The sequence below is a fragment of the Labrus bergylta genome, chromosome 4 (genome assembly GCF_963930695.1).
Source record: "Labrus bergylta chromosome 4, fLabBer1.1, whole genome shotgun sequence".
Lineage (NCBI taxonomy): Eukaryota > Metazoa > Chordata > Actinopteri > Labriformes > Labridae > Labrus > Labrus bergylta.
In genome coordinates, this window is record NC_089198.1 from 32,253,757 (window position 1) to 32,277,674 (window position 23,918).

General features: G+C 38.9%; 1 protein-coding gene across 1 annotated transcript in view; it reads left to right on the forward strand.

Moving 5' to 3' along the window:
- The first annotated feature begins 1,864 nt into the window (after positions 1 to 1,864).
- The window catches only part of rab2a (RAB2A, member RAS oncogene family), a 32,645-nt gene continuing 10,591 nt past the window's right edge, over positions 1,865 to 23,918 (forward strand). The window contains exons 1-6 of the mRNA XM_020629101.3: positions 1,865 to 2,078; positions 13,068 to 13,139; positions 15,301 to 15,368; positions 18,973 to 19,055; positions 19,753 to 19,845; positions 21,566 to 21,677. Coding sequence (XP_020484757.1) covers positions 2,033 to 2,078; positions 13,068 to 13,139; positions 15,301 to 15,368; positions 18,973 to 19,055; positions 19,753 to 19,845; positions 21,566 to 21,677 — 474 coding nt within the window. The 5' untranslated portion in view covers positions 1,865 to 2,032. The remainder of the gene's footprint in view (positions 2,079 to 13,067; positions 13,140 to 15,300; positions 15,369 to 18,972; positions 19,056 to 19,752; positions 19,846 to 21,565; positions 21,678 to 23,918) is intronic.

The window sequence follows — 23,918 nt, forward strand, 5'->3', positions numbered from 1 at the left end:
TTACAACCACGTTCCCTCTTGTCATAAATGATTACTTCCACTGAAAACAACACACAGTTATTATACGCGTATGCCTTAAGCATCAAATGAACACTGATGTGATTAATTATAAACACAACCATCAAACGTGTTCATGTTTGTTTTGGCTTCATGAGACCATATCACATATTCAAATGGACACTTGGGTAACATGTAAGGTTTTCTGTCCTGAAATAGTATTTACAGAAGTTGAACTACATATCCAGCACAAATTTTACCTATTAGTATGCAGCAAAACTCAGTAATTAATCCTGTCACTCTGTAAGTAGAGAAAGTGGACACATTCAAATAGGTAACAAGAAATATTTATGTGTTGCTGCATTACAAAGTATTCAACTGTACTGACAACAAGATCACTCTTCATCCCACCTCTGATCCTGGTCATGTCAGAGGACCTCAGCCTCATCGGCTCTGACACACAACTAAGGGGGTTCTTCCAGTTGAGTTTGCACAAGTTCAATGAGAGTGGGACTAAGTGGTTATCAGGGTGTTGCATTTTGAAGGCCAGTGTTTCTAGGTGAACAAAGTGTTCCTACATGATGCAGTTTGTGTTCAGGGATTTGCACAACTGTGGTTTTGAAAGATATTTCAAAAGAAGAGAAGAGTTTGTTGGAATTGGTGCTTTTTTTAGAGTTTAACAGATTGGAGTCATGTTGTTGATACATGAGCTTCAAGTCAGTGTTTATAGTTTCATTTTGTCTGTGTGCGTGTGTGTGTGTGTGTGTGTGTGTGTGTGTGTGTGTGTGTGTGTGTGTGTGTGTGTGAGTGTATGTAAAATGGGTAAAAACAGGAATGTTTTGAAGTAGTGCTGTACAAACTCATTGGTAAGGAGTGACACCTGTTGGTCATTTTTGGAACTACTTTTTAAAAGAGTAAAAGACATAACCCCCAAAAAGGAACACAAATTTGGTAAGGCAGATGTAGCTCTCAGAACATGTATAATTCTTAAATATCTACATAAATATCACTGCTCTCTCTCTCTCTCTCTCTCTCTCTCTCATTCTCTCTCTCTCTCTCTCTCTCTCTCCATTTATACATAAATACATGTATTTCTATTGGTAGTTTATCCATATAGTTTCCTTTTTTAATTCTACATGTGTTGAAGGCCTACTCTGTTCTTCTTTTTCCGTACTAGGTGTGTTCTTATGCAAAAACAAACAAACAAAAACAAGGCAAATCTTGTGAAAACCTTGGTTTGGGACATCGCAGAGTTTTTGCTGCTTTAGAAAACAAAACTTACACATCAATCTGACGTGAAGACCACAAAAAACTAAATCAATTAAATACTGTGAGTTTCATTACAGAGCATAATTTGGTTAATAATGGTTAACCAATACAGTTAAATTGTAGATGCATTAACGTTAACATTTTTAATGGTGAGGCTCACACCCAAATAGCAGCACATTGCACAAACATTTTTTTTGACTTCATGAAAAGAATATAATAATAATAATAATAATAATAATAATAAATTAGATTAATGTGCTTTAGTTATGCAAGTTATCCATCCAATTTCAGTTGTGGGCCGCAAATAAAGATTCAGCTGTCAGATTCTGAAAAGTAAGCTGCGACATGACTTGAAACAGTATTCTTTTTAATTTAATTGAATATATTGTGTTGTTAATATTATAGTTATGATGTTAAAATGATGTCAGTTATGATATCAATGTGGATTAAGCTAAAATACAATAAAAAAAAGTGAAGTTACTCTGACAATTATGAATATCAAACAATGGTTGAATCATAGACCGTAAATAGGGTTGAATAAGACCAAAACTGCCAAATATCCGAGCAGACTTTGAACACATCATTCTGTAGCGTGGCGAGGGCGGACCGTGTGACGTAGCGCCTCGGCTTCTTGCTGTTTATTGTTCCTCGGCACCGTCAGAGAAAAACGGGCTAACAAGCCGCCAGCTGCCTTTTCCACACGGTTATCGGTTGTTTAAACGGAGGCGTAACTTTCGAGACAGCTGACTGCAACAAACCAGGAGCCATGGCGTACGCGTACCTCTTCAAATACATCATCATCGGAGATACGGGTAAACAGCAGCTTGTCAGAGTGCAGTCAGCTAGCTGCTAGCGGTTAGCTTAGTGTTGTATTTCCGCAGTGTTGGAGAGTCCAATGACGTGGTGTAAAAGACGTGAGGGGTGGGATGACAGCTCTAATTCTGCACTATAATCACACATGAATTAAACTGCAAACAACCTGACAAGACCATAAAATGACACATCCACACGCTGCTTTAGGGGTTTCTTACACTGCTTCGTCAGAAACATAGATGTTGGGCCTTTTGTCCCTTTGCGCCGAGGGTGGGGGTGTTAGCCGAAGCTAGCTAGTCTAGCTAACAGCTTAGCTTGTCAGAGCTAGCTGTTCCACTAAACATTGAGTAATCAGCTTTCTTTACAGCAAATCATTGTCTCATCAGGACTTTTCACAACAAACAGATGATTATTCCTGCGCTGTCTTTTATATATTTGTCTTGCGGATGCTCCAAACATTACAGTTCTCCTTCACACAGAAGGCCATAGCGTCTCTCCACATCATCTAATATTCTCTAAAATGGCGTAGACCACTTGTTATTTTCGACTAAATACCTGTGGCACCAGTTTTAACTGATGATTTGCTCTGTATTCTTCGCTTTATTGCAGGTCAGTGGTCCAGTGTAATGTTGAAACCCAGTGTGACTGGAGTTGTCATTTGTTTACAGAGATGTCCTGAACCCTCTGCTGGGTTATTTGTTAAACTCCTTTTCTTCAGTTAATTTAGCAGCTGTGTAAGAACAACAAACCACATGCATACATATGTCTAAGGTAGTGTGAGAACTGAATATTCACTACAAGAAGACAATTAAAAGACTGTGGTTAAAGTCCATCAGTGGTGTAAAGACTTGCTTCTGTAAGATACACTTCAACTTATTTACAGTTTATATTATTCTACTATGGATGTAATGATTCGCTCAACTCACGATACGGTTCATTTATTTTACAAAATGAGACTGAAGACAAAGTATGACTGAAACAGATTCCTTTAGGAGCTGCTAACCTGCTTGTCAGTGTGGTTTGGCCTTTTAATGTTTTTTTCTCTCAACAAGGGGATGTGATTGGAGCTTCTCGTTGTGGTGTGGATTAAAAGCTGCATCATGTTGGTTGTGCTATCTGTGTGATTCCCCGTCTTCTTGTAATATTTACACACAGTTTTTGTCTCATCTGTTATCTTCTCTCTTCTTTCATATTCTGTCTTTGGGAAGCCAAAATGCTTCCTCTGCTCTCCAGCTGCTGACGCTCACCATATTATTGAGATTCATTTTTCAGAGTACCAATGTGAACCTTGACACCTTTGAATCGATTTATCCCGATTAATCTTTACATCCCTATATTCTACTTAATTATACTCACTCTTATGTTTACATGGTTAGAGCAGAAGTCCAAAAGGAAGAAAACGTTGTAATCGTATAAGATATAATGCAATAAGACATGTGTCCAGTTTATTTTAGGTGATGTGTTGCGGCGCTGCAAGATCATCACAGTGTTATGAAAGCGGTTCATGTTGCATGTTGTTGTTTATATCTGAAGAGTGCTGAACATGGAAAGAACAGATTGTGTTTCTTATTTGGTTATGTGTTGCCAGGTTTATTTTCCCAGGAATCTTGAGCAGACAGTGATCACATTGCAGAGTTGTTGTGTTAAATAGCATTTTGTTGCACATGTGTGCTTGTTATTTTGTGCACCTGTTGTACAGCTAATAAAGCTGGATAGTCGGTAGGTTTCCTGTAGCTTAAAACTAGGGATGTCCCGATCAGCTTTTAAGGTCCCCGATCCGATTTTTTTATATTGAGAATCAGCCGATACCAAGTCCCAATCCGATACTTATATTTGCCTGGATAAGAGATGGTCCACATTTTTAGTATGACAAAAACATGTTTGTAAATATTAAGTAACTACAAGATATCTTCAGCTTATATATTCAACTTAGTCCAGCTAGTGTTGTTGTAAAACTCTCATATAAAATCTAAATTCTACTCAGAATGGTGTAAAAGCTTTTACCTTTTAATATTCAGTGCTTAGTTAAATAACAAGTATTGATATATTCTCTTGTTGGTATTGCAGATTATAAAGCAGGTTTAGCCTTGTAATTATCGGTAGAATGAAAAGGACGAAACATTGCAAGAAGAAATTAGTAACATTTGTCATGACTTTCCCAAACAAATATTTAAAAAGAAAGAAAACTGTAACAATTGGTGGTTGTGACTCAGGACTTAGAGCGGTTCCTTTATAACATTCCTGGCCCCTTCACATACTGAGCCCCTAATTGCTCCAAAGACATAACCATCTATGGGTAAGTGTGTTAGTAAAGCAGATTGTGTTAGACAGGATAGCAGGTTCTGCCTCAAGTGTATCAATATGTGTAGAAGAAGTTGGATGAATGTGACGTGTAGTTTAAAGCGCTTTCAGTGTAATAAAAGACAAGTATATCAGCAAAACATGAATCACACAGCAATAACGAGCCCAAGACTCTGCAAATTGAAAATCTGATTTCCTGATTTCAAAATGACTTCAGTATCCCTCTTTAGGCTTGTAGCAAACATTGTTTTACAGTTGATGGTCACCTCGTTATCTCTGAACATTAGTTAAGTCTTTTTCAATCCAACACACTGTAACTCAGTTTACAATAACATTCATAAAGAAAAGTGTTTAAGAAATTAAGAAATGGCTTCTACAGCAACCTGCCATCAGGATTAAGACCATAGCAATGTAGTACAACTAAAGTCACCACTGGCTCATAAAAACCAAGATGGCCACTGCCCAGATGCCAAACTTAAGAGTTCCAAACAGTAAAACAATTGGTATCGTCGCCTTGCTGGTGTCTACACTTATTAGATCAACCTACCCTTCAATCAAAAAACTGAAAGTCTTTGTGTCATACAGCAGCATTTCAGATTTCACCAATCATGTGATGAGTAAGAGGAATTGAGAAGAAGAGAGTTCACCAACAAGAACAAAGACTAAAGTAAGAAGTCTACAGATATGAAGCATTATTATCAAATACTTTTTTAAATGTCACAGGATGTTGGTAACACCGGTGTGGTTTCAAATCTTTTGTACGAGAGGACATTTTTGATCGTGGGGGGCCCTCTACTCCTATATCAGGTTACAAAATGTTAGCTATCAAGCCATAGGAGCTGCTAATGCTACGGCTCTGTAAATGAGTCTACACCAAACTGCAGGTCTATCTTCAATTATCAGAAGCTGCTGTCTGTTTTGTTGGAGGATGTTTGCTAATACTGGATCATGTGATTTCTGTCAACACAAAGCTTAACAGCTATTCTGGTCTACATTGTTCAAATATTGAACAAACAGATTATGTCAGGGAAGAAAACTAGATAATAGTCTACATATTTGCATTATTCCATGTCATGATACCATGATTTGGGGAAGGGGTCTGTGGAACTCATTGCTAAAAGGACATTTGATAATATCATGAAGCAGCAAGTCTAGCCTTTTTGAAACATTGGTTATTAATTTGGTTATTCTAAATTAAATTATAGAGGAGTTCTTGGCTGGTAATAAAATTAATCTAAAATGTATAAAGATGCCTCTCTCTCTATAAAAAGGTACAAGACTGTCGGCGACAAGATTGACTTTTTCTATATTGTTATTTTTCTCTCCTGAAAGAATGTAAGTTACCTATGTACATTTATTATTTAAAATTTAGTCTTGAAAATGGTGCATTGAGAAAAACTAATCATTCTACTAACATGACACCAGAGTCTACATTTGACCATATTTATTATTTGGGCAGTGGTCATTATTTTGTAATTGGTCCTTTATTGTCAGAGAGAAGTCTTCTTGGCCTACAGTGGTTTGACATGTTTCAGTTGGGTGTGTCTATTTGTACCACTGTGACTAACTGCCATATTAAGTCTTGATACACCAAAACAAACAGCAGTTTATCTCCCAATTTATAAAACTAGAAAATGTGGCCCAAAAAAAAACATAGTAACGATCCATCCATACACCAGAAGATCACCAGAAGGATAAAAAGTATCTTGTTATTTTGGATTTAAAGGTCTGGTTGATCCCTCCTCTACCCTCCAGGTCTATCCCTTACTTAGTACCAAGTGTTCAACACACCAGGCGTCTGTGATATGCTAGCTCACAGGCTGTTACAGGTTGTTGTGGTACTTCTTAGTTTGATTAAAAGGAGACAATTCTTTTTTTGTGACACATCAAGTTGGCTTTGATCTGCAAGCATTGGCATAACCGAGGCATTCAGAGAATGAGGCAGAACAGGAAGAGGTCAGTCAGTTAAAGTGTGTGTGTGTGTGTGTTGAGGGGGGGTAAGTATATGCGGCAGCCCCTTTAAGGAGAGACCGGCTGTAGTACCTGAACGGGAGCTTGGATATAGAGCTCAACAGTGACCACCAACTTTTGGTTCTGGAAAAGTCCCCTTTCCAATCCTCCTTTGGCATTTACAAAATCCTTAAAGAGATTGAAGACTGGAACCAGAACAACCAGTTTCCCCAAAACTCGTGACTTTAAAACATTTGATTAGGTGCAAATAAATGATTATAAATCAGATCAAAAGGCAAAGGTACAAGACTGTGGACGTGATGTTTTACAGAGTCAAGGAACAACCCCCTCCCACAATCCATTGCGAATGATGATTCCACTTCTTAAATGTAACTTTTGTTGTGTTTATACTGTTAATACAAGTGTTATATCTTGTAGTTTGTGTTGTGTGAATATATAAATTACATGCACATAACAAAGTTATTAATAAGATTAGTGTAAGCTACCAAAGTAGCTAGTCTGCTAGCTAAAATCTCGGTTTGAATCGTTTCACATATAGTACAGTGGGGCGGGAAACATTGCCATGGTAACAGTGACCTCCACCAATCAGAGACATTGCTTTGACACCCTGTGATTGTTGGTAGTGTAGTTCTTCTCCCCAACTTCATGTATGAACCTTGTTTTTCTTAAATCAGACGAACTTGTGTCTGCTACAGGAGCATAAACCATCGTTTCACACTCGGGTAGCTCGTGGTCAGTCGACCTTGGATGGTAATGACATCATTGCTTATAATCAAATCTGCTATGGAGAAAATGCTTTGAAGTCAAAGTTGTTTAATTTGCATAGTTTAGCTTCTTATAAGAAATACCAAGCCAAAACATAACGTCGGGGGAAATGTAGGCTAGACGCTTCACTTTACCTTCAGCAAGCCACTCCACACACATGTTTCTCCGCCTGCTGCAGTAAAGGTTTGGTGCGGAGGGAACTGTTTTGGACTGAATAACAGGCTATTTTAAATAATTAGTTTTATTTTTCTTTAATTGGTTGTAGTTTTTGTTCCCTAATTGTCTGAAAATAATGTATCAGGCCTTTTCTTTGTCCTTAGCCTTAGGTTGCAAACATTTTATTTCCCACTTCCTTTTCCTATACCACTTATTGTATAACCTATATATACCTTTAGTATATATAGGTTATATTATCTTAAGTCTTTATGTCATAATCCAGAATATTAATTTCATATCAAAACATTGACATATTCCCTTCAAACAGAACAAGCTTGTGGTGCTGCTGTATTGAATTAGAGACACTGGTTCTAAATGTCGTATTGGTTTTTGGTCAGGTGAGGATTTAAAGCAGTCCTGTTTGGATCCTGGTGGATCATGTAAAGGCAACACCTTCAGTCAGAGTCCTGCTTATGAACTTTGTCCGTGTTATTTCATACATCTTGGTCCTCCTCATCAGCTCTCTGCTGTGCGCTCTTTAAGTAAAAGACAGAAAATCCTCATATTAATATTTATTCAGACCCTCATTCAGTGCGTTACTTTATAGAGGTATGCTCAGACTGTGGATGGGAGTTATTGTAGATAATGATGATCATACTTTGACCTGCCCTGCTCAATAAAAAAAAAAAAAAGGATCAAATCTGTTTTAGGACGTGTCTTCCCTCCAACACATAGCATCCTGCCAGCCTCTCTGCAGATGTGGTTTCAAGAAAGGCAGGCTGACTCTGACCCAAAATTATGGTCTTTCTTTATTTTTAAACCTCTGAAAACAGACTTTGTTCTTTTGGCCTGTAGGTCTGCACTGTCTGCTAACTTACCACTTTTTAAACAAGTTTGACCCCTTTCTCTGAAACATATAAATCTCTGTCAACAAAGAGAAGCAAGGAAGGTAACTAGTTTATTTGGAAATGTCTAAGGTTAATGAGTTTGATTAATAGAAGTACCTGATGATATAATGAACCATTCAGTTACTGAAGCCTCAAAGGGCCAATGTGTGAGATATTCACTGCATTAAATGATAAAGGTATCTTACTATCTGATCAGACATTTAGGAAACATGCTATGTTGAAGTGCTGACTTCTCTGACAACAATGCAGCAGCCAGTGTATCCTCACAAATTTAGTTAGGTTTTTTTGCCCTGCAGGATATATAGCTTTTTAAAACAATAAATTATTAATTAAAAAAATGATGCTCTCAATATTGATCAAAATAATTGTGATTATCAGTTTGGCCAAAATCATATTAGCCCTAACAGGCAGGTGTCAAACACAGACTGTTAGCTTGCTTGATGTGATATTGTCAGGTAGCTTGCAGTAAATGTACAGGTTAAGCCTGCAGTGTGTGTGCGCTTCTGAAGTGATGAGTTCAGGAGCCCTGTTTGGATGTTGTGTTTTTAAGCTGCTACGACCTTTGCTACTGACTCTACCTTTAAGCAATGGATCCAGAACAGAGAGGCCTCCTGAGCCGAAATCAGGCAAATTGAGATTACATGGCCACCAGTGAAATAGATGACAGAAACCCCAATTTGATTGTATTTGTTTTTAGCACTGGAAGTGCCATGTCACCTTCAGGTGACCACAGGAATGGCTGACATTTGGTGGCTCCAGCTGGCAGGAGTTCATGGTGATCAGTGGCCATGGCACTTCAGTATTAGATACTGAGGGACAATTAATGTAGACATACTTTGTGTTTTAATTTCAGAGGGCACTGCCTCATTATTGACATTAGTTTTTTAAGAGACTTTTAGATGTTGTGGCCTTAACACTACCAGTAGAGTGAAGGAAGCTGATGTTTGTCATTGCTTACCTTGTTAAACCATATCCATTGAACCAGACTGCTAAACCACAGCAGGTAAATTAATCCATCTGAAAATCCTCTTGGCGTTTTGTTTTCTTACCGTCCACCTGTCACCTGGCTACTAGGTTTGTTTGTTTTTTCTTTTCCTCCAAAGAAGCTCTTCATGACAGGAGCTCCTGGTATGATGAGGCTCTAATAACTCCAACCAGATGCTGTAGGAAACACGGCTCACTCTGACATATTGCAACTTCTGCACTAATGACGATGTGTTGTAGCCACTCTCACATTTGAAGGCACAGCTGGTTTTAAATGTGGGCAGTTTGCTCCTGCTACATTCAAACAGCCTCCAGGTTTTAGCTCTTTACTTGAAGAAAAAAAAGTTGCGCTTGCTCGAAGGGTCTGTTTATTGTGACTTATTTTGCTAGTTCCAAAAAAACCCTCTGAATGGCAGTTTATATTTGTTTATTTACCTCTTTTTAAGCTTTGGCAGTAAAACAAGTTCATAGTAAGCTGGTGTGTGATGGGGGTGATGATGACTCGGTCGTAAAACACCTCCCCGTAGCCGTCCTCCTTGTGAACAATCCGTCTCTTAATCACCATCATCACATTATCCCTGCCCAGTAACGTCGCTGCCTGGCAATGGTAACCCTTGGAAACCATGAAAGAGAAAGACCACAACCCCCTCTGTCACCTCCTTGGATATCTATCGCTGTCTCTTGGTGGCCATTTTATGAGCATCCTTCTCTTCTCCTCTCACCCTACCTACTCTCCTCCATTTCATTGACACCAGGAGGACTCACTACAGCACACGTGTGAACTTAAGTTTGCTGAATATACAGTTTCTTCCACATGATGTCCATACCTGGCCTTTCTTAAAAGCTGAATAATTAAAAGATGTAAGCACTTAGATTCAAGTTTGGTTTGGCTTATTAATAGTATTATATATAAAATAATTTACAGTCATCTAAATATTCGAGTACTTGCATTACTTAATGGTACTTGCTGGTTATATTTTTTGATATTTTATATTTTTTATTTAAAAAAAGTTAGACACACACTTTCTAGTAGTCCTCCTCGTAATATTTTCAGCGGTGTTTCTCCTTCCACCAAACTAAAAAGCAGGGTTGATCATTTTCAAAAACTAGCATGATTTTGAAAGTAGCATTCCCTCAGTGCTCTGTCTGCACCCCTCCCCTCTGTGCTCCCTCTAAAGCCACGCCCCCTCACTTACATGCTCTCTGAGTGTGGGCTCGTGCATGAAAGGTGTAGAGAACTATCAGGGAGACAGGGAGGTGTGTGATTGGTTCATCAGATTGGTACCTCATGGCAGACATTGGTCAAAGTTTTTACAGACTTACAAACTGATACAGATGATGGATTTTCTTTGTTCCTTTTTCAGAGAACATGAGTTATTAATTTCTGTCAGGACCTAAAGACAGTTTCAACCAGAATCATAAAAAGTGTTTCTGGAGGAAATTAACAATCCTGCCTTTAATGGGAGCATTTCTCAAGTCACTGTTAATTAGTTCTAGTGATGTGAAAAGCAGTTCTTTTCAGTGTACTGAATCAGTAGAATCAGTTCAGTAAAGTGATTCGTTCACCGAATCGTTCAGTACTTCTCCACAGCTCTGCCTGTGAATCAGAATTTAATAAGCTGAAATACGGCCGAACGTTTAGTTCTGCTCATGATTGTACTGAGAACAGCCGGTGGTGAATAACAAGCCAATGAGCTGAGAATTTAGTTGGATAAAGCTACAGTTTGTAAACTGAAAGCTGCTAAAACAATCACATTTATTTTCCCCGACCGTTCTGTTTAGTACGTTCAGTACACAAATCACTCACTGACTGACTGACTGAGAGGAAGAGAGTGACTCGGAGCTCCCGTTCAGTGAACGAATCATTCACTGAGCATCAGTCAGTCAATGATTCGTACACTGAACGACGTACTAGTACAATGAACAAGAACCCTGGCTCTCAATTCTCTCGAAGTCGAGGAAGCACGGCACTCAACATTTTAATAACAATTAGGCTGGGTGTCGCGAAAATGTATATGCCTGTTAAAGCAGCTTTCAGTTTGCAAACATTATCGTGAATGACAATTAATTTGACTTACTATAGGCTACGTGTCAGCAGGAAATATGCATGGCAACAAATATATCCTATGCCAGAACAGTTATATTTTAAATTATATAAGCAGGGCAAAAAAATGATTTAAAAAATAATGGGTTTAGGTTACTTTATGAGTCTCTCTCTTCCTCTCAGTCAGTGATTCGTTCACTGAACGTACTGAACGGGAGCTCCGAGTCTCTCTCTTCCTCTCAGTCAGTCAGTGAGTGATTCGTGTCGGAGCTCCCGTTCAGTACGTTCAGTGAACGAATCACTGACTGAACGTGAACGTGGGAGACTGCGAGTCACCAGCCTCAGTCACACACACACACACACACTGTACTGACTGAAACATGATCGAATTGAGACCATTGTTAGTGGATGTTAAAACAGTCAGCTGAGTGAAATTAAGTTGGATATAAAAGCCGTTTCTATGATGCAAGTTTAACACAACTTCTATTGCACTGCAGGTTATTCTTCTTCATTTGTTTGGTTTTTGAGATTTGCTCTCACCTCCGGAGTCATGTGTCCCCAAAGAGTTACTGCTGCCGTAAAGCAAAGGCAAACTCTGAGTTAATGGTCTATTAGCTACAGACTACGGTCATTTAGAATGAGGTACTATTAGGGCTAGATGATATGGACCAAAACTCACATCTTGATATTGTTTAGCTGAATGGCGATACTCAATATATATCGATATGTATTTTATTAACAGTGAAACACATGGAAAATAAACTACCTGTTTGTGAATTTAAAAAGTAACATTCTAAAATAAAAATGTTCCTTAAATACAATAAAAGAGAGAGAGAGGAGGAGCAGGGTTAAGAGGGACAGACAGTCAGTCATCATCATCAGTGAGATGAGGAAAAGGTGACCTGGCACCTCTGTAACGTTATTTTAATGAAACTCAAACTATATCCATATTAACCATATTGTCTTACCCAATATCTTGTTTGCAAATATATCGATATATCTTAAAAACTCGATATATCGTCCAGCCCTAGTACTAATAAGCTCTTAATAATGACTGACAAGCAGCCAGTAGCCGACTAGTTAGCATGCGAATAAGCAACAAGTTAATGGTGAATAATGTGACCTTCATTTGAAGTGTTACTGTAAAGTTTGTTTTGAATAACTCTCTAACTTGTTATATACGTCGAGACATTTCAGTCAAATTATTATTAATTGTAATTTTTTTACTTGAATCCCTTTTATTGAGCAGATTCACCAGTGTCACAAGCGTCACACATACAAAGAAGCCAGCTGGTCAGTTAGCGTGCTAACAGTTGGCTCAGGTTAATTGGGCCGACTGAAGCCAGGCTGGGAGAAAGAGTGTGTAAGCTCCCTGCTGGGGTTGATGAACTACATCATTACAATATTACCATTGCATGAATTATTGTTAATCATTTGTTTCTTCCTGCAGAGTGTTGTTACCTACATAGAGCATGTTTTTTTCTCTCTGCCATGGGTAGAAGGTCAGAGCTTGGATAATAACTCAGCCCAGGTGACACTTTTTAAAAATAAAACCAGAGTCTAAAATGATTCTAAACATGGAGTCCATTCTACATTTAAAGACTTCTAATGACTCAAAGCACTACATCGCACACTCACCCCTTCAAACATACAATCTTACTGTGATGGCGTGGAGTGTAATGCAACAAGCCAACCTTTTTTGGTGGGTCATTCTGGGTCCATGGTTTTGCAAAAGGAGGCCTTCGACATGCTAATTTAAGGATCCAGAGATTAAATCATCTTATCAGAACATCTCTGTTTTACTCTGTATTTATTGTTCCAACAGTCTTTAATGTTGTGTGTGTTTTTTTGTTTTTCAGGTGTGGGGAAGTCATGTCTATTACTACAGTTCACAGACAAGAGGTTTCAGCCAGTCCATGACCTCACTATTGGTAAGGACACGTAAGGTCTACACAGTCAGATGTTTTGTACCATTATTACTCCGCTGCCTCCAAACCATACTGTCTTTGATCGGGCATGCTGCATTGGATGTGCAATTTGTTTGTAACATTTTTGTGCTTTTTGTGCTTTTAATGGAGAGATTGGCCACCCGCTTGAGACGACTGCCTCCATACATGGGGCGCGCACACTAACCACTGCGCCACCAGTGCCCCGTTTTTAACATTTCTAAAGAGAGAAAGAATAAAAAATAGTTTCAATTTGTCAAAATAACTACCATAAAATCCAGTGTATAAGCGCGCACTCACACTAGGCAAAACGTACCATCCCAAAGTCCGTTTGACCAGTGTCAGTCCTCCGATCTGTGCACTTACTCCGTTACACTTCCTTGGCCCTGGCCTGCTTCTGCACGGTTCAGTTCATGAACGAGCACGAGCACAGGTACACAACGTGGACAGAGTTATCAAGGGAGAGACTGTTGTGTCTGTATCTGAGCAAAATGGCTCAAAATAATGCACAAAGTCAGTGAAGTTGCTGTCTTGGTCTCTGTGTTGTTCTCCAGTGTGTTGACGCAGACTCCAGTGTGCATATTTTTTAATCCGCCTGTCTTGTAAACTCAGAAGGCTTCATGATCACGTGAAGCCTTGTCCGGATTTACAGTAGTTCTATTTAAAGGCTTTATGTGATTTTTTTTTTTTTTTTTTTTGATCCAGCAGAGTCTCCATTCAGCACCAGCATGAAACCAAAACAACTCCTGTTGCATTGTTGTGTTAGCATGCTAATGCTAGTGATCTTTATTATGCTGGTATCTTCACACTGCATGTAAATTTACCTGAAATGAGCGTGATCTAGAAACACAGTTAAGCAGTGAGTACAGTATGTTATTCTTCTTTTCTCTAGTCCCTCAATTAAACAACTTTTATACACGAGGGGAGGAGTCAGCCGGCCGTCTGGGCGATGTAAACAAACTGAAGATAGGACTCTGAAAACATCACAGACAGTGGGACTCGGGTGTTACACCCATTGTAGACAGTCATGACTCACAGAGTTATTTTCAGAGGATATACTTGATTTCTATTACATTTAAGTGTGAAAAATCACATATAAAGCCTTTAAGGCGACATCTGATCAGGAACATTAAAACATCTGTTGAAAGATTTTCATCGATATAAATCTTTCTTGACTTTTATTCTTCATTTTAATTGTGGTATTTTTTTTTTAACAAACCTGTTTGATTCTCCATGGCGTCGTCTCTTCCTCTTCAACACATCTGTATGTGTTATTGATAAATGAGCCTTAAATTGTGGGCTCTGTACAGCAACCACAGACCACACCTGCTTAAACACACACACTAGAGGGTGTGCTCTTTCTCATGTGACAGCATCGAGCATCAATCCCACTTCTGTCTTCTGTGCACATGTTTTTAAAACATATACAGGCTTACAGTAACAAATGTTTTGTACAGAAATTCTACAGATGTCTTTGAGTTATTTAAAGGTTCCCTTCACACCTTTTCCATCTGCTGCGTACTCTTTGAATGAACTTCATTCATGCAGGCTTGTTGTTGAACTGTGATGAATGTCTGGACACCTTTTAATAAAGGTTTCATTAACAACATTCACACACACAAAACAATGCAGCCTTTAGCACAAACTCAGAGACAGTGTCAGGAAAAGAAAAACTTCCCGTGGTCATCTGACTCAAAGTGTCGGTTGAGATGGAGAGACCGGATAGCAAACATACAACAATATAATGTACACATAGGTATTTAAGGTTTTAAAAGTAACAGTTTCCAGGTTGCTGTTGGAAACCATTTTAGGAGACCGGCCACCAGTTCTCTACGGAGGCAAACACATTAAAACAAATAAAACCAGAGAGCAAAATGTGAAACCAGAATGTTTTATAATATTTATTTGCAGCAGTCAGGGTTAAATTGGTGAATAAGCAATTATCACTGACTTGTGGGATTGTTTTTATAGACACTTAAATGTAAATATTTGCTTTACTGGTGTGTTCAATGAGTTCACAGTCATTTGAGCATCCAGCATGGACTGAAGTTGCTAACACAATAATAATGAAGAAGTTGAATCGGAGCTCTTTATGATTCAGTAAATCTCATTTGGATTCTGTGTGTTTTTGTGTGTGTGTGAGCAGGTGTGGAGTTCGGAGCGAGGATGATCACTATAGATGGCAAACAGATCAAACTGCAGATCTGGGACACGGTAATACATCCATCATTTCTTCTTTTAAATGGAGCTGTATGTTTCAGAAAAGGGTTAAGATATAATCTGAAATGATTTATTTATTACATCAGATAAGAGAAGATTATTTATCAGATTAGATTTCATTGACTGTATTCATCTTCATGTGTTAACATAGGGTCAAAGTAAGTTAAGGTAACCACAGACTCTGGTTACCTTTACTGTAAATCAGTGTGGTTCTTGTGATGAAAGATTCAACAGAAAACTCAAAGTACTTGGTCTTTTTCGATTCTCTTATTGATTTTTTTTTGATTTTTTTTTGATTTTCAAAATCCAAAACAAAAAACGGCAACAAGAATTTACATTTTTAGACACTTGAAATCCATGATTACCCCTTTACCTTTTCTGAAGATGATTTCATTTTTAATATAGATGGAAATGGAAATAACAGGAGCAACATGTACTATTTCATACTGAAACATTTAGAAGTGACACAAAATACAGCAACCAGTATTCCCAGGATAAAGTGCAATAAAAAAGGAGACGAGACATTTTAGGAGAGAGGTAAACAAACCACGCGACAGTAAAATCTGTGCTTACAGTAATGTGTGATGTGAAATCATAAACAAGGACTGAAGGTTGAACTGATCAGGTAGATGTGGATGATTCCACATGCCCACAATAACTCAGCTACAAGACCTAATTCATGAATCAGGTATATGAATAAAGTGAATCAGGTATTCTAAATTATGAGTTCAGAGTATTATGTAAACAAAGATCCATTTTGATCTGTTTTGGTTAATTGAGTTTTCGGCGTCAACCTTCTTCACAAACGTTCCTGTCAACTTCCTAATGTTGTCGGGGTGAGTGCCATGTGCCAGAATTGATCCTGCCAGCTCCCTTGTAAACTTTCCAAATGAAGTCGGTTTGAGTGGATATGTAAACATTTGAGTTTGGGGAAAAAAATCGATTTACGTAAAAATCAAGATTCTTCTCTTCTAAGATTTCAAATCAATTCATAACTTCCCAAAAAAACTTCTTTTTTTTTACCTTTTTTTTTTTTTTTTTTTTGCTAATCAGTCACTCCCTGCTAAGTGCTAATGCTAGCTCTTTAACTCAGTAGAATGCCAAATAGAGCAACAAGAAATTCAGCCAGTCTCACAGAAGACTGGAGTAGATCCTGAAGTACTAATTCAAAAATAGACTTTGAATCCAGAATCATTTTGAATCGAATCGAAATAGAACCGTGAGACACCCAAAGATCTCCAGCCTTAGTAAACATACCAGGTTTTATATTCAGGAAAATTCACTGAGAGGGAGTTTCAGGGGTTGAGAACGATTATATCCTGTAACTGTCCGGAGGTACCGTTAATGTCGGTAAGTCCCTCTCTTTCTGCTGCAACCTGTCAACCAGGATAGTGGCAAAAATAATGTGTATCATCCAAATCTGACAGGGTGGATACTTTTTATCTTAAAAAAATAGGTGATGGGCAAAGTGTCAGACTGGAGGTTTCAGTTCTGCTGATCTTTAACAATAACAACCAGCTGACTCTGACAGCCAGTAAGCGCAAAATCAGCAACAACTGCACTGTTGTAGTGCAGTTGCAGAAAACTGCTGTTTTCAAATGTTTTACAACAGTACAATACCAGACAATAAATGATTATAGAACAATACCCAAAGACAAAAAAAACAACAACAGACCTGACAAACAAAAATTATAATGAAGTTAAATTAAATACGGGAATAAAGCAGTACGATTAAAATGTATGTAAATAAATACAAGTATAAAAAATAAAAATTCCACAAGCACATGATTATTTCAGATTAAGCTGCATGGAAGTGTTAAGTTTTCCACCTTTTACAGAAAACTGTGTTTCGAGGTGTTCAGTTTGTCAGACATGGGGCGCAGTTGCTTCTTACTTGTGGATGTAAATGCAGCAGACTTCTGTGTGGGATCTACAGAGAAAGGAAGTGACTTTCTCAGCAATGTTCAGCTGTAGGTTTCCCCTTACATGCAGTTAACAAAATTGACCAGCAGATGGCGTAAGCACATCATGGAAAAAAACCATCGACAGGAAACGGACCACAACAATGATGTCAATCCTTTTTAAAACCCAGACTGCTGCAGGTTTTCATTCCCAGCTTGATCATTTTATTTCACCTGGTTGTTTTGGTGATCTCGTCTCTGACAGATGAAAACTATCAAAACCTGCCGTGCTCAATGAAACATTTGTACTTGTAGAAAATGGCAGAATAACTAAATGGCTGGAGACACTTGGATCATTGTGTGGGCTGCACATGTCATATGAATAGGAGTGTGTGCATTTGTGTGTGTTTCTGCATGCAAGCACAGGCCAGATGGCAGACAGAAACAGTGTTCCCTCTCTTTCAACCTTTTTTATCATTTATTCACTAATGGCATTACTGACTTGTTGACTGCTCTCTGCATGAGCAGCCACCAGAACAGATGACTGTTCTGGTGGCTGCTCTGTCTGGTATGACCGTTTGACTGGTTCTTCAGCTGACTGACTGTCAGGATGGCTTTCAAGCAGACAACACTAACTTTATGACTGGCTGGTTCTCTGACTTTGTGAATGACTGCTTCACAGACTGGGTTCCATTGGTGAAAAAGTGGTCCGCTGGTCTTCTGACTTTCTCAATGATTCACTGGCTGACTGTCTGGTTTTTAAGATGAGGTCAGAGCAGTGCACGGCTGCAGCTGCTAGGATGGCGGGCTGTTTTTTTTTTTTCTGCTCCGGCCTTGATGAAACACAGACAACATTGTTACTGTACATCAGACAGAGTCGGACATTGAATAGACATGGTGGGGGGGGGGGGCTAGATGGTGAAAGATGTGATGGAAGGGGGTGTCCAGGGATCCATAGAGAAAGAAGAGGAGGTGACACGGTGACATCACCGGAAGGGGGAGAGAATGTACAAGGTGACCTAGTGGGCTAAACTGCTTCGGTGCATCTTTACTACAAACACATCATCTTGCACACTGTACATATTTATATGTAATATTTTATATATTTGTATATTTAATTTAACTTGTTTCTCCTGACAGGAGGAGTTCTGCTTCAACTTGCTTTCAGTGTCATATTCTCTTTCTTATTTTGCACCATAACAGAATTATTTTGTGTATGAAACTACTTAGCAAAAAATATATTTTTTAAAATCCGATTCCGCTTGTGGGCATATACGAGAATGCTTAGAAGACAAATAATGACTGAGAAGGAAACGCAGGTTTTATTGGGATGATATCACAGTTTATGTGACCTTCCTTGTTCCTCATAAATCATGGATCTGGGAGGTTTGACGCACAGACAGAGAGAAAGAAAGGGATTGTGACAGACAGATGGAGAAAGAAAGAGAGAACTCCATTGTATCCTGTTACAGACTTTGCTCTGTCCTTTACCCGAGCAGTCTAAAAAATCAGGAGCCAGACTGTGCTTGAGAATCAGGACTGTTAAGCTCAGGAGTAGACCCAATGCACAGGGCTCGTAGATTAAAAAAAGACTGGTGGAAGGATGACTTCTTAGACTTCTTATCAAAGCTATTAGAAAACAAAGTGGCCATTTCAAAGTCTAGAATTGAATGAGTGTTTGTTTGTGTTTTAACCAGGCTGGTCAGGAGTCGTTCCGGTCCATCACCAGGTCTTACTACAGAGGGGCAGCAGGAGCCCTGCTGGTGTATGATATCACAAGGTAACGAGACCACCACTCTGCACATCCACCCTCCAGTTTTGTTTTTTGTTTGTTTCATTTGTTTTGTTTTGAAATAAATTTTTGGAACACATTTTGTTCTGATATGTTTTGTTTTTTTTGTAACCAAACTAGTAGTGTCTTAGATAATAAGATTTGTAACAAGGGTAGGTGTAATAAGCTAAAGCTTCAGCCTACACCTTTTCAGTCAAAATGTTTTTGTTTTTTTTCTTGTGACCGAAACAAATGATTACTACTACTACTACTACAATATGTAGCACACATTTGGTAGGTTAGGATGATGTTCTGAAGGTTTTAGTGATTCAAACTTGGCAGGACAAAAGACAGAATTCAGTTTTGTAGTTCATGGATATTTCCAGACATTAAGATAACCTTCAGCGTTCAACAGAGGGGAGCGTACTTTAGTAGTAGTTACCACTTGAATTGAATCAAGCTTGTGAATCTTTTTTAATTTACTGACGAAACAATCCGTCAGCTGAGAAAGTTCAGCGTTTGTGTGATGTTTGCAGGAGTAAAAAAAGCTTAGGTCAAATCTGACGCTTTGTGAAAGGTGAATGTGAGATGAGTTGTAAATAAATTTGTGTGCTGTAAACTCTTTGGATTATAGGGGGGAACAGGTTGCGTCTGCTTCACATATGGGAAACCAGACTGACTCTTGATTGTGTGCTTGCTTTAACAGAAGGGACACCTTCAACCACTTGACGACCTGGTTAGAGGACGCTCGCCAACATTCCAACTCCAATATGGTCATCATGCTCATCGGCAACAAGAGGCAAGATCCTTTCTGCTACAAGATGCATTGCACCATGATGGTTACATCCTGTCTTACATAAGTATACAGCGTCAACAGTGTGTGGCCACCGCTTTAGAAGTTCTGTGCAGTAAACACTACGATGTGGTTTATATTTGTCCATGTTGGCTGGGATTTGATGTTGGCTGGTCCATTGCAGCCTGTGATCAAAGTGAAACAAGTTAATTATTCACTCAAAGTTTTATGGGATTTAAAAGGAAGTAAATCTGATCGACATCAGCCAAAAGCCGTGTTGTAGTTATCCACAGTACTGTCGACTCCCTCTGTGCCTGGGTGACATAACAAACAGACATGCAGTCAACTTAGACCTACTAATTACCCCCGTCATTTTCATTTCATGTTTTTATTCGTTCCGTACATGTCAGAACACACAACAGAAAAAAAAAAAGGATTTTCACACTTTATCCCATGTACGGAAAGGAGCAGGGAGAAGAATACATCTTGTTTTGCCTGCCCTTTACTCAAAAAGCAAACAATAAATATCTGGATGGTCTGTCCAAATTACAATCACTGAATGAATATCATGCCAACATAAAACAAATCTGACAATTCAGTCTTCACTTCCTCAGAAATAAGAAGTAAAACACACTAAAACTGCCAATTTCATACAGTCTGATAACTTTGTTCTTATACATTTTCTTAAACTGAAATATCTGAACACAACCCTTCAAATCATTATTTAAAGAATTCCACAATTTAATTCCAATTACAGAAATACACTTATGTTTTAAAGTTGTCCTTGCAAACTGATGCTTAAAATTACATTTTCTTCTGTGCTCTTCATCTTCTGAGCAAAAAACAGATTTAAAGAGGAAGTTTTTCTGTTTATGACAGAAGCTCATACGGTGCACAGGGTTACATGACAGCATTGTGTAAAAAGAAATAGAAGTTAAGTAGAAAAGCAATTTTACATACGATTACAAACCCCTTCAGATGAATTCAACTCAGTGTAGAAAACTATCAATCATCCTGCATGACCTTGCATACTTATCAGTGTTGTATAAGTATGAGAGTTGTACTTCTCTTGAGAGTTGAAGGAAATTTTAATCAATAAAAACATTTTAGAAGGAGCTGTTTCCAGGCTAGCTGCAGGACAGTGCTAATCTTAAATCAAAAAGGTGGAATCTGAGTCCTCTGAAGCAGTTTGTTGTCAGAGATGTGTAAAACCAAAGCTTCAACCTTCCACTGTTGAAAAATGAAGCTAATGCAGAAGTGCAAAAAGAACTGTAGTTCCTGGAGGGACCACTTGAGGCTGGCTGTAAAAGCCAAGGAATCCTAGCAGAAATAAAGATGGCTGCAGCCTGGTCTGAATAGCTCATGTCTTTATTGGTTCAGAGTTATAGTTTTTCTAAATAGATCAAAAATTAGCATGAGATAGCGTTCCCAACATCGGGAACTGCCATCTTGGCTTCATAATGCCTCTTCAGACGTCCATGTTTTATACAGTTTATGGTGAAATTTAACCAAAACTTAGAGAGCTTTTTTTCATACATTAGATATAATAGGTTACTTGATTAGGAATTTTGTGACCTCAACTTGAGTTAGCTTCTTCCAAAGCTGGAGTAAAATCACTGCTGCACACACAGGGAGGATCAATATTGTTGTTTTCCAACTTTCTTCTTCGGCTGAACAGTTCGTTGTTGTCCTTGTCAGTAATTGGTGTGTGTTTGTGTCTTTTTAGTGACCTGGAGTCGAGGAGAGAGGTGAAGAAAGAAGAAGGAGAAGCATTTGCCCGAGAACACGGCCTCATATTCATGGAGACCTCAGCCAAGACTGCCTCTAATGTAGAGGAGGTAATGAGACACACACACACACACACACACACACACACACACACACACACACACACACACACACACACACACACACACACACACACACACACACACACACACAGACAGTACAGCACATAGAGCTGCACAAACATAAAATTTAACCTTGAAACCTTAAATCTGGATACACATTTCATAGTGATCAGATGTTTGGCATATGTAGAATAAAAATAGTTACACACTACTTGTAGGTCAGTGTTTCCTTTGATGTGTAGTAAATGAAAATGGATTATAGCTATGTAGCACTTTCCTAGTTGTGTGACCACTCAAAGCTCTTCTACACTACATTTCAAAGACACATAATTTACACACACGTTAATACACTGATGGCTAAAGCTGCTTTGTGAAGTTCAGATCTGCCCGACGGGATCTAATGAAGCCAAAGTCACAAACATTCACATGCTGATTCAGTGTGTTACCAGAGGAAACATTGACATGTAATCTGCAGGAGCAGGGGATTGAATTGCTAACCGGTTGTAAGACGACCTGCTCTACCGCTGAGCCACAGCCGACTTTAGTAACGTTAAACTTACTGTCACTAAATGTCCTGCTCCATTAGTTTTGGAGGCAGACAGATCGTGTCCACTGCCCAACTGGCTTTAAAAGTGCATTAAAGTGTGACATTATTTATTAAATATGGTCATATAATGTAGAGTATAAACTTTACAAGGTATACGTCCTAATGGGATCCTCTCAGTCTTGTGACAAGCCCTTAAGGTTTTTAGCTTTGGAGTCGGTTGTCTCTTAACCAAGGGGTTAAGAGGGTTCGATCCCAGCTCCTGCAGTCACATGTTGAAGTGTCGTTGTGCAAGATGGCGGCCGGTGGTGTGTGAATGTTTTTGAATTGATTAGTTGTTACTGAAGGACACAATACATAGCAGCCTGTGCAGTCAGTGTATGCATGGCGAGGTGTGACCTTGAAAAGCGCTCAACAAGCTTAAGTCCATTTACCTGAAATGTCAATTTATCAAAGATAGCAATAAGCAAACTATGCTGCCTCACTAAAATAAGTAAGTGACCATAATGAACATCAAGTAACCTTTGGAGTGTTCACATACAGTAGGTATGTTTGTTTAAAAAAACATAAATATAACAGCCTTAAAAAGAACACTTTCAATCTTTAGGGAATTTGACTCAATTTGAAAAACTTCTTCAGATTGAACTGAAGTAGTATTTACCCTTATCTTAACTTTAACCCTTACCTTAATATAAGATTGAACTCTATTGCCCTTTATGTTGTAAACATTAAATGACCACATAATGTACCTATTTATTTAGTAGTACCTGTTTGGTCCACTGTTTTCACCCTGTGTTTAAAATACAGCGATATAAAAAAAAAAAGTGACAAAGTCAAAACAAGTCCAATGAATCTACACACTTGAAAGCAAAGATCCTGTTTGTGGGTTTTCTGTAGCACCTTGGATCTCCATGCCTGCTAGCTTCACATTAGCATCATGTAGCACAGTTAGCACATGACGCAGCCCCTCGTGAGGACACACCCCTGGTGTTGTTGAGTGTAATAAATGCATGGCGTTGTCCTAGGGGACTCCGTTCTCACTTATCCAATCACATAAATAATCCCACCCTACTCTGCACAGCATGCCAGCCAGGGACACCACAGAGAGTGTGTACTGTGTGTGTGTGTGTGTGTTTGTTTACATTGATTTTTTTTCTACCCTCTTTAGCCCAGCCTATATCATGCAAGCACACACCCACACCACTGTCGAGTGGAGCTCTCTCTAGGGTTAAGATGATGGGGGAGGTGTGTGTGTGTGTGTGTGTGTGTGTGTGTGTGTGTGTGTGTGTGTGTGTGTGTGTGTGTGTGTGTGTGTGTGTGTGTGTGTGTGTGTGTGTGTGTGTGTGTGTGTGGTATGATTAATTTGTCTCATTAGTGTCCTCTGAATCCTCCTGATACCGCTCCTCTCCCCCCGTCCCTTCATCTCGCCTCGCTCCATCCCTCATCATCCCTCGACGTCCATCATTTGCTCTTTACCATCCTCCCATCTTCCTTCACCTCCCCCGCTCCCGCTTTCCATTCATTTCTTCACCTCCCTCCCCCTCCCCTCCCCTACACCCCCTCCCTCTTCTCTCTCATCTCCCTCTCTCTCCTCAGCAGTATATCAACCAGTTATAGTTCATGCATATTCATAACCTCCACCCTGCCTCCCCTCGGCGACATCCAGCAGCCAATCAGTGCACTGG